Source organism: Penicillium expansum, assembly GCF_000769745.1.
Source record: "Penicillium expansum strain MD-8 chromosome Unknown contig11, whole genome shotgun sequence".
Taxonomy (NCBI): Eukaryota; Fungi; Ascomycota; class Eurotiomycetes; order Eurotiales; family Aspergillaceae; genus Penicillium; species Penicillium expansum.
Genome location: NW_015971336.1, coordinates 1 through 13,523, shown reverse-complemented (window position 1 = coordinate 13,523; position 13,523 = coordinate 1). Strand labels below are relative to the sequence as shown.

General features: G+C 47.0%; 6 protein-coding genes across 6 annotated transcripts; 3 read left to right on the top strand and 3 right to left on the bottom strand.

The window, feature by feature from the left end:
- Nucleotides 1-135: 135 nt before the first annotated feature.
- On the bottom strand, nt 136-1,461 carry PEX2_005020 (cobalamin-independent methionine synthase II family protein; the record flags this gene model as incomplete). The annotated part of the gene is made up of 2 exons (XM_016737779.1): nt 136-1,103; nt 1,200-1,461. The coding sequence occupies 2 exons, from the start codon at nt 1,459-1,461 to the stop codon at nt 136-138; spliced, it is 1,230 nt and encodes a 409-aa protein (XP_016597753.1).
- A 1,663-nt stretch (nt 1,462-3,124) lies between these two features.
- Nucleotides 3,125-4,664, bottom strand: glr1 (glutathione-disulfide reductase GLR1; the record flags this gene model as incomplete). The annotated part of the gene is made up of 3 exons (XM_016737778.1): nt 3,125-3,561; nt 3,617-4,452; nt 4,513-4,664. 3 exons carry the CDS (start codon nt 4,662-4,664, stop codon nt 3,125-3,127), a joined length of 1,425 nt encoding a protein of 474 aa, XP_016597752.1.
- Nucleotides 4,665-4,776: 112 nt separating this feature from the next.
- PEX2_005000 (uncharacterized protein) lies at nt 4,777-5,098 on the top strand (the record flags this gene model as incomplete). The annotated part of the gene is made up of 2 exons (XM_016737777.1): nt 4,777-4,836; nt 4,943-5,098. 2 exons carry the CDS (start codon nt 4,777-4,779, stop codon nt 5,096-5,098), a joined length of 216 nt encoding a protein of 71 aa, XP_016597751.1.
- Nucleotides 5,099-7,056: 1,958 nt separating this feature from the next.
- PEX2_004990 (uncharacterized protein) lies at nt 7,057-7,475 on the top strand (the record flags this gene model as incomplete). The annotated part of the gene is made up of 3 exons (XM_016737776.1): nt 7,057-7,228; nt 7,288-7,352; nt 7,419-7,475. The coding sequence occupies 3 exons, from the start codon at nt 7,057-7,059 to the stop codon at nt 7,473-7,475; spliced, it is 294 nt and encodes a 97-aa protein (XP_016597750.1).
- A 364-nt stretch (nt 7,476-7,839) lies between these two features.
- PEX2_004980 (putative TIM barrel metal-dependent hydrolase) lies at nt 7,840-8,829 on the bottom strand (the record flags this gene model as incomplete). The annotated part of the gene is made up of 1 exon (XM_016737775.1): nt 7,840-8,829. The coding sequence occupies one exon, from the start codon at nt 8,827-8,829 to the stop codon at nt 7,840-7,842; it is 990 nt and encodes a 329-aa protein (XP_016597749.1).
- Nucleotides 8,830-9,576: 747 nt separating this feature from the next.
- PEX2_004970 (uncharacterized protein) lies at nt 9,577-11,404 on the top strand (the record flags this gene model as incomplete). Its single annotated transcript, XM_016737774.1, has 5 exons — nt 9,577-9,661; nt 9,765-10,022; nt 10,116-10,184; nt 10,261-10,679; nt 10,748-11,404. The coding sequence occupies 5 exons, from the start codon at nt 9,577-9,579 to the stop codon at nt 11,402-11,404; spliced, it is 1,488 nt and encodes a 495-aa protein (XP_016597748.1).
- Between the last annotated feature and the right edge of the window lie 2,119 nt (nt 11,405-13,523).

Sequence of the window (13,523 nt, the reverse complement as noted above, 5' to 3'; positions counted from 1 at the left end):
GCTTTGCTAGTAAGCGGCTCATAAGTACATATCAAAAGCCATGTTGAATATAGATCATACATATATACATACCCCCAAGGTTCTTGTTGCTGTTGAAACTGGAAAAGAACTCATATCTCAAGCAGAATCCCCATCTCAAGCCTCTCCCCAAATCTCATCAGCAATCTGCCTCACCAGATCCAGCTTCTTCTTCTGGTCTTCAACAAGAAGAGGATACCCACTCTCATGAGTGCTGAACCCACACTGAGGACTGATACAAACCCTCTTGAGCGCTTCCTCCCTAGTCTCCCCAGACCCTTCAGCAACAAAATCAGCAGCCGAATAAACACGCTCCTTCATAGCCTCCTTATCCTCCAAATCACGCAACTTGGTACTAATAATCCCAACCACAACATTCTTGTTCTTAGGCAAGAACCTCAGCGGCTCAAAGCCCCCAGCCCGCTCAGTATCATACTCCAAATAGAAAGTATCAACATCCAAGTCCTCAAACAGCTTCTTCGCAATGATATCATACGAACCCTCAGAGAAGTACCGCCCACCAATGAAATTGCCCCGACAAAGATGAATACCCGTATGCATATCCGCAGGCAACCCAACAAGCGAATCATTGTACAACTTAATATAAGCATCCAACAAATCCTCCACAGATCCCTCATTGTCGGCATCCTGCTCCCAGCCCTCCCGGAACGATGTGGAGCAGAAATACGCCATACCGGGGTCATCGAACTGCACGTTCCGCAAGCCAGCAGCATACAGCGACGCCAGCTCGGCACGATACACCTTGGCGACGTCGGCGAAGTACTCCGCGTCGTTGGAGTAGGCGTCCACCGTGTACGCGCGCCCTTGCTTGTAGCGCATGTGGAACCATGCCGGCGTGATCATCGTCAGCTTGATGTTGGGCCATTCGCTCTGCGGTAGCGACGCCTGCACCAGACGCAGCTCGTGCAGGTTGGATTGGGAGGCTGAGGGGCTGTGGGAAAGCTTGCTGGCTGCGATCACGGAATCGCCGGGCATTACTTTGTGGTCTTTTTCAATCAGGCTCACCACGTCTGGGTGGTAGAGTCTGAACATCGAGGCTTCGGCGTTTTGGAGGCGGATTGTTCCTGGGAGTTAGGTTTAGCTTATGTTTTCTTTCTTTGGTTGCTTGTTCCAATTGTTGTGTATAGATATAGCGAACCATAAACACGTCTATCACTTACCCTCGAACTCATCCCACATCAATCCCCAGAATCGGGTGCGGTTGAACTCGCCAGAAGTAACGGCCTTGAACCCCAGGTCTTGCTGCAACTTGACAACCTCGCGGATGGCTTCTTGTTCGAGTACTGGCAGTCCAGCGGCTTCTGCGGAGATTCCAGTATTGGCAATCTTCTCGCGCACCTCGATCAGGTTCTCTGGACGTAGTAGAGAGCCCATCTGCTCGGCCCGGAAGGGTGGGGCGGTTTTGAGCTCGTTCGCCATCATGTTGTATGCAGTTGGGTAAGAAGCTATCCTGTTGATTCCAGGGGAGTTTCTTGGTACAAATTATTCAGCTGGAAAACTTTTAGCTTCCATAAAGGGGACATCCCAAGCTCCCCTTTTTTTCCAGCTCTTCTCCATGTGGAGGCTTTTATTATGCGGGGCAGCTAATGTGGTGCCGATAATGGGGCTCTTTAGGACTTGCGGCTGTCTATCTTCTCTCTTTTCGCTTGAATGCTGTAAATTTAGAGAGATTGGGCTGGTGTCTGTCAACTCCATGTGTAGAAATGTGTATACACTAATCCTCCCGAGATTTCATCCCGAGCAGGGAATACCTCAACCTATGCTGTAGACACGAGCTTGTCGACGCCTCAACGCCCCCAAAAAAGCCCCACATAAGCTCTAAGCCTAAGTTAAGCAGATTATTTTTGTATCCAACCGCATTTAACAATACAAAATACCACATATATAAAATATAACAGTGGCACATTCGCGCATACTGCAGGTTGAACACCGACCGTCCAGAATCCCACGTGATTTCGTAATTTCCTAATAGCGAAGTAGCAAAAGTGTACATCAACAACTAAAAAGCCCCACATCCTATCTCTATAACGAAGGACATGTAAGAGAGAAAAAAAAATAGGTAGCTTCTCTTTGATTGAGCGTGTCATCCTTAGTGCAGGGGCCATGCTAATCTTCTCTGTATATTTTCATTTGACCATATGCCCCGAAGGGCGAAAAGACTTCCTTAAAGTTTAATATAACACCAATTTGGGGCAGAATTGTACCGCCTACAGGTTTGGACTGCCACGTGCGCGGTCATGTACATAACGTTGACGGGGTCAGGAAGTTGTTTGGGTTGTTGTGTATTCCTAATTGTTTCCCTGTTGCGTGGAATTGGGCATGACAATTGGATGAGTTCGGAAGAGGAAGAGATTCGAGCAGATGAAAAGGTTATAATCTTCCACGGTTGTTTGCGGGGCAGTCTAGGTATGTATTTGTGTGGGATTACTCATCACGATCCCAAATTCCAATCACAACTTGACCTCAAAGTGTGTTATAAATTTTGATTGAAGAATAGTCGGCCGCGTTTGCGGCCTTGTTAAATGTCTTTTTAGCTGGTATTTTTAGATGTGTATGTAGGCGGTAAAAAAAAAGCATACTTTCTGCAAGCGACTTTTTTATGTATAACCTGTGACTACCTAGGGAGAAAGTGGAAATTTAGTCGGTAGTATGGTTGTGACCGTGATACTGACCTCGACTTCCCTAGCATAAATAGGGAGTTGGCGTTCATCAAACTTTCCAAGCCATAAGCTCGATTCCTTCGACAACGGGCTACCATCAATAATGCAGAGTGCCTTGATTTCCTGCAGTTAGTTGTACTATCTTTTTATCTTCTTTTTTTTCAAGTTGCTTCTAGATATACCTCGCTAGTTATTTCTTTGTATGTGACATTGTTCTTGCCAAACATAGTTAAAGATGGAAGAAATAGATGTATTTTCTATCTATGTACTTCTTACTCTTTTAGGCAGTAACCTGCGGGTATTTGGCTCTTTTGAGGGATACACTAGCCCAAGGAAAAAAAGATTAAAATCGTATAAATATCGGAATCTTCTAGACTACATGTATTATTCACACATATCTCTTATTTATCTTTTCTTGAACAGCATTACCGCATGGTCACAAGCTCCTCGGCGCTAGTAGGGTGGATAGCAACACAGCTATCAAAGTCCTGCTTAGTAGCACCCATCTTGATAGCGACACCAAAGCCCTGCAGCATCTCACCGACACCAAGACCGAGGATGTGCAGACCAACAACCTTCTCCTGGGGGCCAGCGCAGATGATTTTCATCTCAGTGGGGTTCTTCGCCTTCTCCTCGGGGGACAAGCCGACATCGTAGAACATGGCAGTGAACTTGGTGTGGTAGACCTTGATCTTGTCGTCACCGTAGCGTTGGCGGGCCTCGGGCTCCGTGAGACCAACGCAACCGACCTCGGGGTGCGAGAAGACGACAGTAGGAATGTTCTCGTAAGAGATCTTGGAGTGCTTCAGCTCTGGAGGGCCGAAGAGACGGCTGCCAAGTTGACGGCCGGCAGCAATAGCAACTAGAGTATTGAGTCAGTGTATTTCTTTAGACGAAAAGTGGAGATCGCAACTTACCAGGAGTCAGCTCAGCTTGACCGGTCACGTCACCGAGAGCGTAGACACCCTCAACCGAGGTGTTCTGGTACTCGTCAACCACAACGTGGCCACCAGCATTCAGCTTGACACCAGGGATGTCCAAGTGAAGATCTTCGACCTCGGGAGCACGTCCCACAGCCCAGAGGAGCTCGTTGACCTCGATCTCAGAGCCGTCATGGCCAATAAGCTTGAGCAGGCGATCCTTGCCCTTGCCATCGCGGATGAGTTGTACCTCCTTGAAGCCGCCGTGGTTGCGGTGAAGGTTGACGCCGGCGGCCTCGTAGCGATCAGTCATAGTCTTCTGGATCATAGGGTCGAATTTGCGCAGGAAGTTCTCGCCGCGGATGAACATGTGGGTCTCAACATCAACAGCGTTCAGGACACCAGCAATCTCAACGGCGATGTAGCCAGCACCGACAACGGCGATCTTCGGGGGAAGCTCCTCTAACTCAAAGAATCCGTCGCTGGTGATACCGTGCTCGGCGCCGGGCACGGAGGGGAGGCTAGGTCGGCCACCGGTTGCCAACAGGATGTGGGGTGCGGTGTAGCGTGCGGTGCCGGAGCCGTCGGCCAGCTTGACCTCAATGGTGTGGGGCTCGACGAAGCCAGCACGACCTTGGACGAGGTCGATACCTTCACGACCCCAGTTGCGCTCGTAGGCGCCGTTCAACCGCTTGATGACAGCGTCGCGGGTGTTCTTGAAGTGGGTGTAGTTCATAGCAATATTATCGGGGATATCGTAACCATAGCTCTTTCCAATGTGCAGCATCTCATTGATGGTCGCAAAGTTCCATGTCATCTTCTTGGGGACACATCTAAATATTGTCAGAAAAAAATGGACAATCGAGTATAGCAATATTACACCTTGTACTTACCCCACGTTGACGCAAGTACCGCCTGACCGCCCGCTTTCCACGATGAGGGTCTTCTTGCCATACCAACCCGCTGCGCGGCGGGCACTTCCACTGCCACCACTACCACCGCCGAGGACGATGTAGTCATACTGCTGTGTTTCGATGGGAGCCATATTAGGGGATTGTTGGTTCTTCGAGGCGGAGGATGCAGAAAAGTGTCGAGAGATTGTAGAAAGACGAGAGTTGGCAGCAATTGAATCCACAGGGGTGAGGCGGGGGGAGTTGATGGTCGCCAGAGTTCGATTGGTCAAACGACCAGGACGGATTTGCCCGACGGAAGACCGGGTTAAAGATGAAGAGGCTCGAAAGCTAATTCGTGATGATTGGATGGAGCGGGAGAGCATGGAGGGAGGGGAAGAGGGGAAGAGGGGAAGAGGGGCAATATATACAGGCTGAGGTGAGAGGGGACCGAAAAAACAGAACGGCTGTGGTGACGATATCGGGGTTCGTTAATGCGCGTTGGTTCTTCCGTCACCACGGGCGATTTCTCAGCAAGGATTACGTGATCCGATCTAGACCCGGGCAGGTGCCCACATGCTCGATATAAAGTTGATACTTCGGCTTTATTATTGCATTCAAGATTTACAATTTGTTTATACTTGATATGTAAGATTATTTATTGAACTCGTGATATGTATGATATATGGGTATAGGAAAATCAAGGAAAGAACGACAGGGAGTGACCGGCACCCCAGAATCAAATGCTCGATGTAGCACACAAGGAAATAATATCGATCAGACAACTCATAACTCAAGATCCAGGGTTGAAGTACTGGAATAAGTCAAGGGATGATTGAAATCAATAAAGGCCAATGAATGTTGAAAGATATTTCAGCTAGAGAAGGATCCTGGCCTTATCAATCTGAAGATGTTGGTCGGAGTATGATAGGAACAGGGGAGAGGGTATCAAAATGCGATGTAAAAACAGAAGCCATAGAGTCCAAGGCTATGTATATCTTGACTTCATGTTACAGAATTCAATCAGAGTGACATATGTAGCCAGTATCATAGGTCAAGGACTAGACGGCAGTTGGGGGCGTGGAAGAAGTGTGTGTGGTCCAATGCGGGAGTCTGAATCTTTGCGCGGAGAGAGAACGTGAGGGTATGTTCTGATGACTTGCAGATCATTCAATCGACACAAGCTCTGCTACTATGTTGGTCACATTCTACTTGTGACGGAGGGGCAGTGTTCAGTTGTTGAAGGTAGTTTGTTGAAGGTAGTGTGGGGACCGGAGAATATTGGCTCGTATGTTGTATTGATAAAGCGGAGTGGGAGTGCTTCGGAAGAAGGAGAGGCATCCTGGACTCTAGAATTCAGAACCACGGGGTGTGACCCTTTCATCTTCGCCTGGGTGCTGTTGGGGCAGAACGCTATCGCGACTAGTGGGTATAGGCGATAACGGCAAAAGAGATGAGACAGAAGCAGAGAGGAATGTAGACAGAGCGTTCCATATCGGCTGGTGTTGAGGAGTTGCGTTTCATGGGTTTCAAAGACGTACAATAGCACAGTATGTAGTGATTTGGTGATGTGTCTAGAGATCTGAAAAGGAGGGGGTCCAGGAGTATGAGAGAGTCCGGGGAGGGGGGCGGTGTGTTTATCTTATCTGCTTAGGTAACTGCGTTGGGGCCTCAACAAAACATCACCTGACTCAACATGGGAAGGCATTTACGCAGTCAACAAATAGAAAGGGAGTGCCTAGATGGCCACAGTCCACTATTGATACGCTGGACAGGCAACCATATTTGAACATCAGTCCCCGTGGGCGATGGTTCTTGAATATTAACCCCGTAGGCGATGGTTGGCAAGTGAGAACATCCAACTATTCCACGTGGTATCAAAATAAGCCTCGGCAGGGCCCAATTATAAAGCAGAGTGGGCATTTTCAAGTTTGTCAATGTTTCGGCTTTCCGAGGCTGATGGCGATAATATGCACCGGATCCATCTAAATATAGCCTTGTAATAGTTATCATGCGCATCATACAGGACGACCTCTAGTTCAGTGTTCCAAACTCTCATACATCCCTTGACAGTATCCATTTATCAAGGATCGCGTAATGAGCTCACAAAGGCCAACCTCAACAGCAATGATCTACATTACTGCTTTCACCCCTAGCTATACTTACTCACACACTTATCAAAGAGCAGCCCCTGTCCAGGGTAAATCATAACACTCCCGAAACCTCAACATTCACGGAGAATGAAGAATGCAAGGAGATACCAACCACACCTCCTATGTACCAATGAAAGCAGCTATGAGCGGCATTCATACCTGGCCGAACTAAAAAACAAACAAAACAGAACTCAGGAACCCGCCTTGCCAACCAATGGAGCAAGGCATCTGGTCACTCGAGTTCTCCTTCGTAGTCCCGATTCATTAGACGAGATATTGCCCTAGAATAGTCCTCCCCTGGGGTATACATGAGCCGATCTGCCCAAACACGTTCCCATCAACTCGATATTACGCCGACCGATCACCCACCAGCTACCATATCACCATCGCCATAATGCGTGTTTCAGCCCTCGCCTTCGCTGCTGTTCTGTCCCTGGTCTCAGCCAAAAAGATCAACATGCACTGTAACTTCGCCGAGGACCACACCGGCATGGTTCAGCAGCCCTACTGCTGCCGTGATTTGGTGCCTGCACGAGGAAACTCGAAGGCAAACGAGGCATTGGATTGTATGTATAACAATCTCATGATATTTGATCACTGTTTTGTCTAACACAAACTTCTCTAGGTGATCAATTGGACCAGCCTCAGCTGTGTGATGATCAGTCTCGGCCGGCTTGTTGCTATACTATTGTGAGTTTTGTTTCAGTCAATCTGGTGTTCAGATTTTGCTAATCTGGTTTATTCTACTTTTCTCAGGGCGCCAAGAAGATCTGTACCAGCCACGTTATCTTCCAAGATGCTGAGGATGTTTAGAGTGACGAAGGGTACAAAGAGGAGGAGGGTACAAAGGCACAGTCGAATACAATCGCGTTATGAGATTGGCGGGATGAGAAACTAGCTCAACCTCGACGTTTTGATGTCAATAATTTCAAGAGAATAGTCATCAAGCATATATCACACTTCGCTTCTGGTGCATGGAATGATAGTGCACTGTGATGTGGGGGCAATCTGTTATAATGTTTGAGATAGACCCCTAGCAAATAACAGCATAAATGGTTCAGTTATGCCGTATCAATGATTTCACGAATCAAGCATTGTCAAAAGAAGGACTACCAACTCCATATTCCTGGCGCCGGAGGTTGCTGTATACCGTCAACCTTTAATAAATGCAGCCACATTAATCGGAGGCTACCCCGAGCATCTCCTCGGTATTCCTGCGAAATAGACGCTCCGCTAGCCCCGGCTTTGATGCACATAATTCCAAACAACATTCAGTGAATGGGCTGATATCAACACAGGAGAATCGAGTGTGTGGCCAATCAGTGGCGTAGATAACCCGATTAGGTGCAACAGACAAGAACTCGCGTGCCATGGCCTGAAGATCACGCATTTGATAGTCTTTGCTAAGTCGATACGGTGCAGACATCTTAACATATGTTTTGCCGCCACGAAGCAGAGAAATCAAGGACGAGAACCCTTGAAGGGTATAGGGGTTGAAATCCGGACCATCATCGTTCCATGAACTGAGCTCGGGGCTGCCGAAATGGTCGATGCAGATGCGCACGCCTAGTTGTGGGAGGATTGACTCAACCATCGAGATCATCTTGAGGGGAAGATATATCTCGATGATCCAATTGCGAGGCCGGGCAAGCTCAGCATGCTGGAGTAAGGTCTCTTCCAGCTCGGTCTTATCCATCAATTTCCCTACGGACTGAAGGTTTATTCTCAGTCCACGGACTCCAAGGGTATGCCATTCGTTTAGAGTCTCCGGTTCAATGGTGACAGGGTCAACGACAACAACTCCTCGGCCGCGCGAGGGTCCAAGTCTTCTCAGGGCATCTAACAAACAAGAATTGTCTGTACCATAAACTGACGGTTGCACAAATACGAGATTCTCAACGCCCAGTCTAGACTCGAAGGCAAGAGCTTCGGGCAATGTATGTGCGGTGGGTTTGTATACCGCTGTTGGAGAGACAGGAAAACGCTCAGGTTCCACGACATGCATGTGACTATCCCAGGACTTCAGAGGGAGTCTCTGCTTCAGCGATACACTTGCGGATGAGGCATGTGTTGAGCGACGTTGCTCTAAACGGGTGGAAAGTGTATCAAACGATATCGATGAAGGCCCGGGAAGTATATTGAGTTTGGGCTGAGCAGTGGTCAGCATCCCGAATAGATAGTAAGCAATAAAAGATAGCGGTGCGTTTTCAACAGTGAACAAGTAGGCAAAGGTACAAAAAAAAAAGCCAAAATGATGCCCTAGGGAGATACTCACAGAAGAGCAGCTCCAGCAAGGCGATGTCCTAAGACAGGACTTAGAAATAATCATGCTACTTTCACCGCTCAACATCCGTGGATGTTGATCGAAATGCCTGCAATGCAGTGTTTTTTAAACAAAAGGCACCCATCGGCCGTGTCCGAACAGCACACAATATGTAGGGAGTACGATGTACAGGCCTTGTGTGACCCACCCCTACACCTAACACGCCTGTGACTAGGTGCAGGGGAAAAATTGAGCTCGGAAGTTGTCCGTCAAGGATCGCTTCCAATCTCTAATCTGCCATCTGGGCCTGTTAAATGAGCTCAGGAGCCGTCAAGCGGAGCCAAAAAGTGGATAGTTGCGGCGCGAGCCGACATTGAAGTATGGAAGTGATTTGGAAGTCATTGTATGTGGTAATGCGACAAAGTAATAATGAAAAATGCAATATAGGTTATGCATTGCAGCAATTATTGCTGTCCTAGTAATGGGAAAACCCAGGATACAAAAGGACTAAGCTCGGATGTTGACCGAACCTCTATTTAGCCCGGGTGCTCGGCACCCGGTTTTCCTCCATCGTCCACTCCCGGGAGATCGTTCTTCGTTTCCCCCAGATTTATTGTTATAAGCCCCCACAGCTCGCTTACATTCGGGGCCATGCGATGGATCAAATCACGATGGTCGACCAATCCCTACTACGCCCTGGTGATTGCTGTCATTGCCTGTGGCGGGATCCCGAAAGGTACAGCACTCCTTCCCCCACTACACTAGCTTATCGGACAACGATCTGCGACCTGTGGACCATGTACTAGCGACATTTGCTAATTGCGCTTTGTCCTCGATAGGCTATGACGAGGGTGGTTATAGCGCCAGCGTCTCCCTCCCTTCCTTCAAGTCCGACTACAACCTCGATAAACACTTGGGTGTGGACGAAACCGAGCTAGCTAACCGAAAAGCGAATATTACCTCCTTTAACGTCCTAGGTGCAGCACTTGGTGCCTTGATAGTCCTGGATCTCAATGATCGACTTGGGCGCTTGATGGTGTGGCGCCTAGCATGCATCGTGTGGGCAACAGGGACATTGATCCAAGTATTCTCATCCGGTATATACGGACTGCTCTTGTTTAGTCGCTTATGGGCCGGATTAGGCGCGGGCGCTCTAACGGTGACTGCACCACTTTACTTAACCGAAATAGCTCCTGCTAGGACGAGAGGTCTGGTGGTGGGGATATACATGGTATTCTTACTGGCATTTCTGGCCATGGGTAAGCTTTGACCCTTTATACATCGTATATCGCATACATATTCGGCCCCAATCTGACCCATTACGCGTCATTGCAGGGTTTTTTATCAACTATGGCGCCAGGGTCCACATGGCGACCACACGAACCCAATACCGCCTAGTTCAGGCCGTGCCTTTAATTCCCGTCGGCATCGCATCTGGTATTTCATACCTTTGCCCCGAAACTCCTCGGTATCTCGTTTCGAAACATCTTCATCGGGAAGGCCTGGAGGCTCTGGCACGGCTACGTGGCAGGGCCATCGATGATCCCGAAATCATAAAGGAATTTGCAACTATCGATGCACGGGAGCGGGAGCGAGCGACAGACTTAGCGTCTGTCTCTCATTGGGCTATGTTCAAGGAGACACAGACGAACCCGAATTACCGACAGCGCTTCTGGCTACTAATGGCTATGCAAACTATCGCTCAGTGGACTGGCGGGAACGGCATCACATACTATGTAACGAGCATATTCCAGGTATGTCAATTTTGACAAGGCAATTATTAGCTACTTCAAATACAAAGCACTAACATATGCTAAAACAGTACGCTGGCGTAAAAGGCGACGGAAATTCCCTCATCTCATCCGGCGCCTACGGGATGGTCAAACTCATCTTCACCATGGCCTTCACATGGGGTCTAATCGACCTCCTCGGTCGACGTCGCTGCACCCTCGCTGGACTAAGCCTGCAGCTCTGCGCGCACATCTACATGGGAATATACATGGGTCTGCGCCCAGGCTCAGCAGATAACAAAAACGCCTCCAACGCAGCCGTCGCCTCGATCTTTGTCTACGCCGTCGGCTGGTCCATCGGCCTCTGCACAGTTCCTTACCTGTACGGCACGGAGATCTTCCCAACGCGCATCCGCAACGTCAGCTATGCTATTAGTATGGCGCTGCATTGGTTCTTCCAGTTTGCTGTTGTGCGAGTTACTCCGAATATGCTTGTCTCCCTTGATGTTTGGGGTGCTTTTCTCTTCTGGGCACTTATTTGCTTTTCTGGGCTGGTTATCCTTGGTGTCTGGATGCCCGAGACGAAGGGTGTTCCTATTGAGCGCATGGGGGATCTGTTTGATGGGCCGTGGTACCTGCGGTGGCGGGCTAGGTCGAGGGATTGGGATCTTGTTTCGCCAACTGATATGTCGCAGAACATTGCGTCGAAAGATGGTCGTGTTTTGAAGTCCGGTGATTCGGCCTTGTGATGGTTCTTTTGTTTGTTTCTTTGACATCCCATTGATATGCATATACCTGTTATTTATCGATACCCCATTTTGTTATTATTTGGTCCATGTTTTGACTTTCATATTGGTTCGATTCTTTCCAATTTTAGGATTTCAAGATATCTAGTCTGTTTTGCTAGAGTTTTCTACCTCACGTGCGGGCGACTAAGTATGCCACCGGTTCATAACTCTCCTATTGGATACCACTTCACCGCCTCTTTCATCGCCGCCTTCTTGAAGCATACTTCTTCGTAATTGAGTTCAATCTGTATACTAAATTCAACTTCTCTTTTATTTTTTACAAGAATAGTCGGCCTGGTTAACGGCCTTAAGATATCCTTTAGCTGGTCTTTTTAAATGTCTATTTAGATGTCTTTTTAGATATATGTAAAGGCGGGGGGAAAAGGTATACTTTATACAAGTGACTTTTCTACTAGGGACACTTCAACTTTATAATAGTATAACTAACGATTGATCATAAACCCAATAAAGATAAAATCATCTCTCTTTTCTAAACCGGTGCATCTTCTTATTCTATATGCTTCAATTTATATAGACAAAGCATACTCTTATAAAGTATGGATTAAATACACCTCGAGAGTATATATATAGCAGGTAGATCAATACAATTAGAGCGGTAAAAAGAGTGTATAACGTATTTCACCCCATTGCTGGACACACCCCATAGCTGGACACCCACCCAAAACGCGTTAATTAATTTAACCCCTTTCTTCTTCCACCACCCACCATGCCACCAATACGCTCCCGGAGCTCTAAAAATTCAATAGAGCAAGAGGGTAGGATCTTACTAGCTATCCAGGCTTTTAAGAATCGAGAAATCTCTTCAATTCGTGAAACCGCCCGCCGATTTAATATACCGAATTCAACTCTCGCCACACGCCTCTATGGTATACAAAACCACGCGATTTCTCGCGTTAACCTACAGAAATTGACCCAGATTGAAGAGGAATCTCTTGAAAAATAGATTCTCTCTATAGATCTACGTGGAGCAGCCCCCCGGCCCTCTATGGTACGAGAAATGGCAGACCTTCTTCTTCAAAAGCGTGGAACCACCCCGCTTCTTTCAGTCGGCCAAAATTAGGTTACAAAATTCGTTAAACGACGTCCTCTCCTTTCCTCCCGATTCTCGAAACGGTATAATTACAAGCGTGCGAAATATAAAGACCCGAAAATCATTAGGGAGTGGTTTGATCTAGTTTAAAAGATAATCCTTTAATTTAGAATCGACCCCGATAATATCTATAACTTTAATAAGACCGGTTTTGCGATAGGGTTAACTGTAACTGCGAAGGTTATAATAAGGAGTGAATACTATAGTCAGCGAGCACTTTTATAACCTAGAAATCGAGAGTAGGTAACTGCTATTAAGTGTACGAATGCTTCTAGCTAGGCCCTTCCTCTGTGTGTGATTTTTAAAGGCAAAGTCTTTCTTAAATTATAGTTCGAGGGCCTCCTAGAGGATTAGCGCTTTAAGGTTAATCCTAACAGCTAGACCTCTGATAAAATTGGCCTTCGTTAGCTTAAGAAGCTCTTTATTCCTAGTACTTCGCGTATAAAGGGGGTATACCGGCTTTTGATACTCGACAGCTATAGAAATCATTTAATACTTAAATTTAATGAAATTTATAAGTAAAATAAGGTAATACTAATCTATATACTAGCGTATTTATCTTATCTTTTATAACCTCTTAATATAGGTTATTTTGCGGTATTAAAACGATCGTATAGTCGGATAGTTAAAACTAAGATATAGGTTAGGATTAACTATATTAACAAACTTAACTTCCTTAAAGTATACCCCTCTATATAAATTAAAGCTTTTAAATCGGAAATAATTAAAAATAGCTTCTTAGCTACCGGTTTAGTACTATTTAGACCTAACTAAGTGATTTTAAAGCTTAATATCCAGCTTCGAACCCTAACCCCCCCTGCTAGCCGGGGTAGTAAATCAAGCCGGAATTTTACCCCAAAAACCCCTTTTATAGAGAAAGATCTATGTTAATAGGCTTTATTAATTAAAGCTTTACTTCGTATAAGATCTCGAAGCCCGCCTAGCCCATCAGATCGTGCATTAAACCAG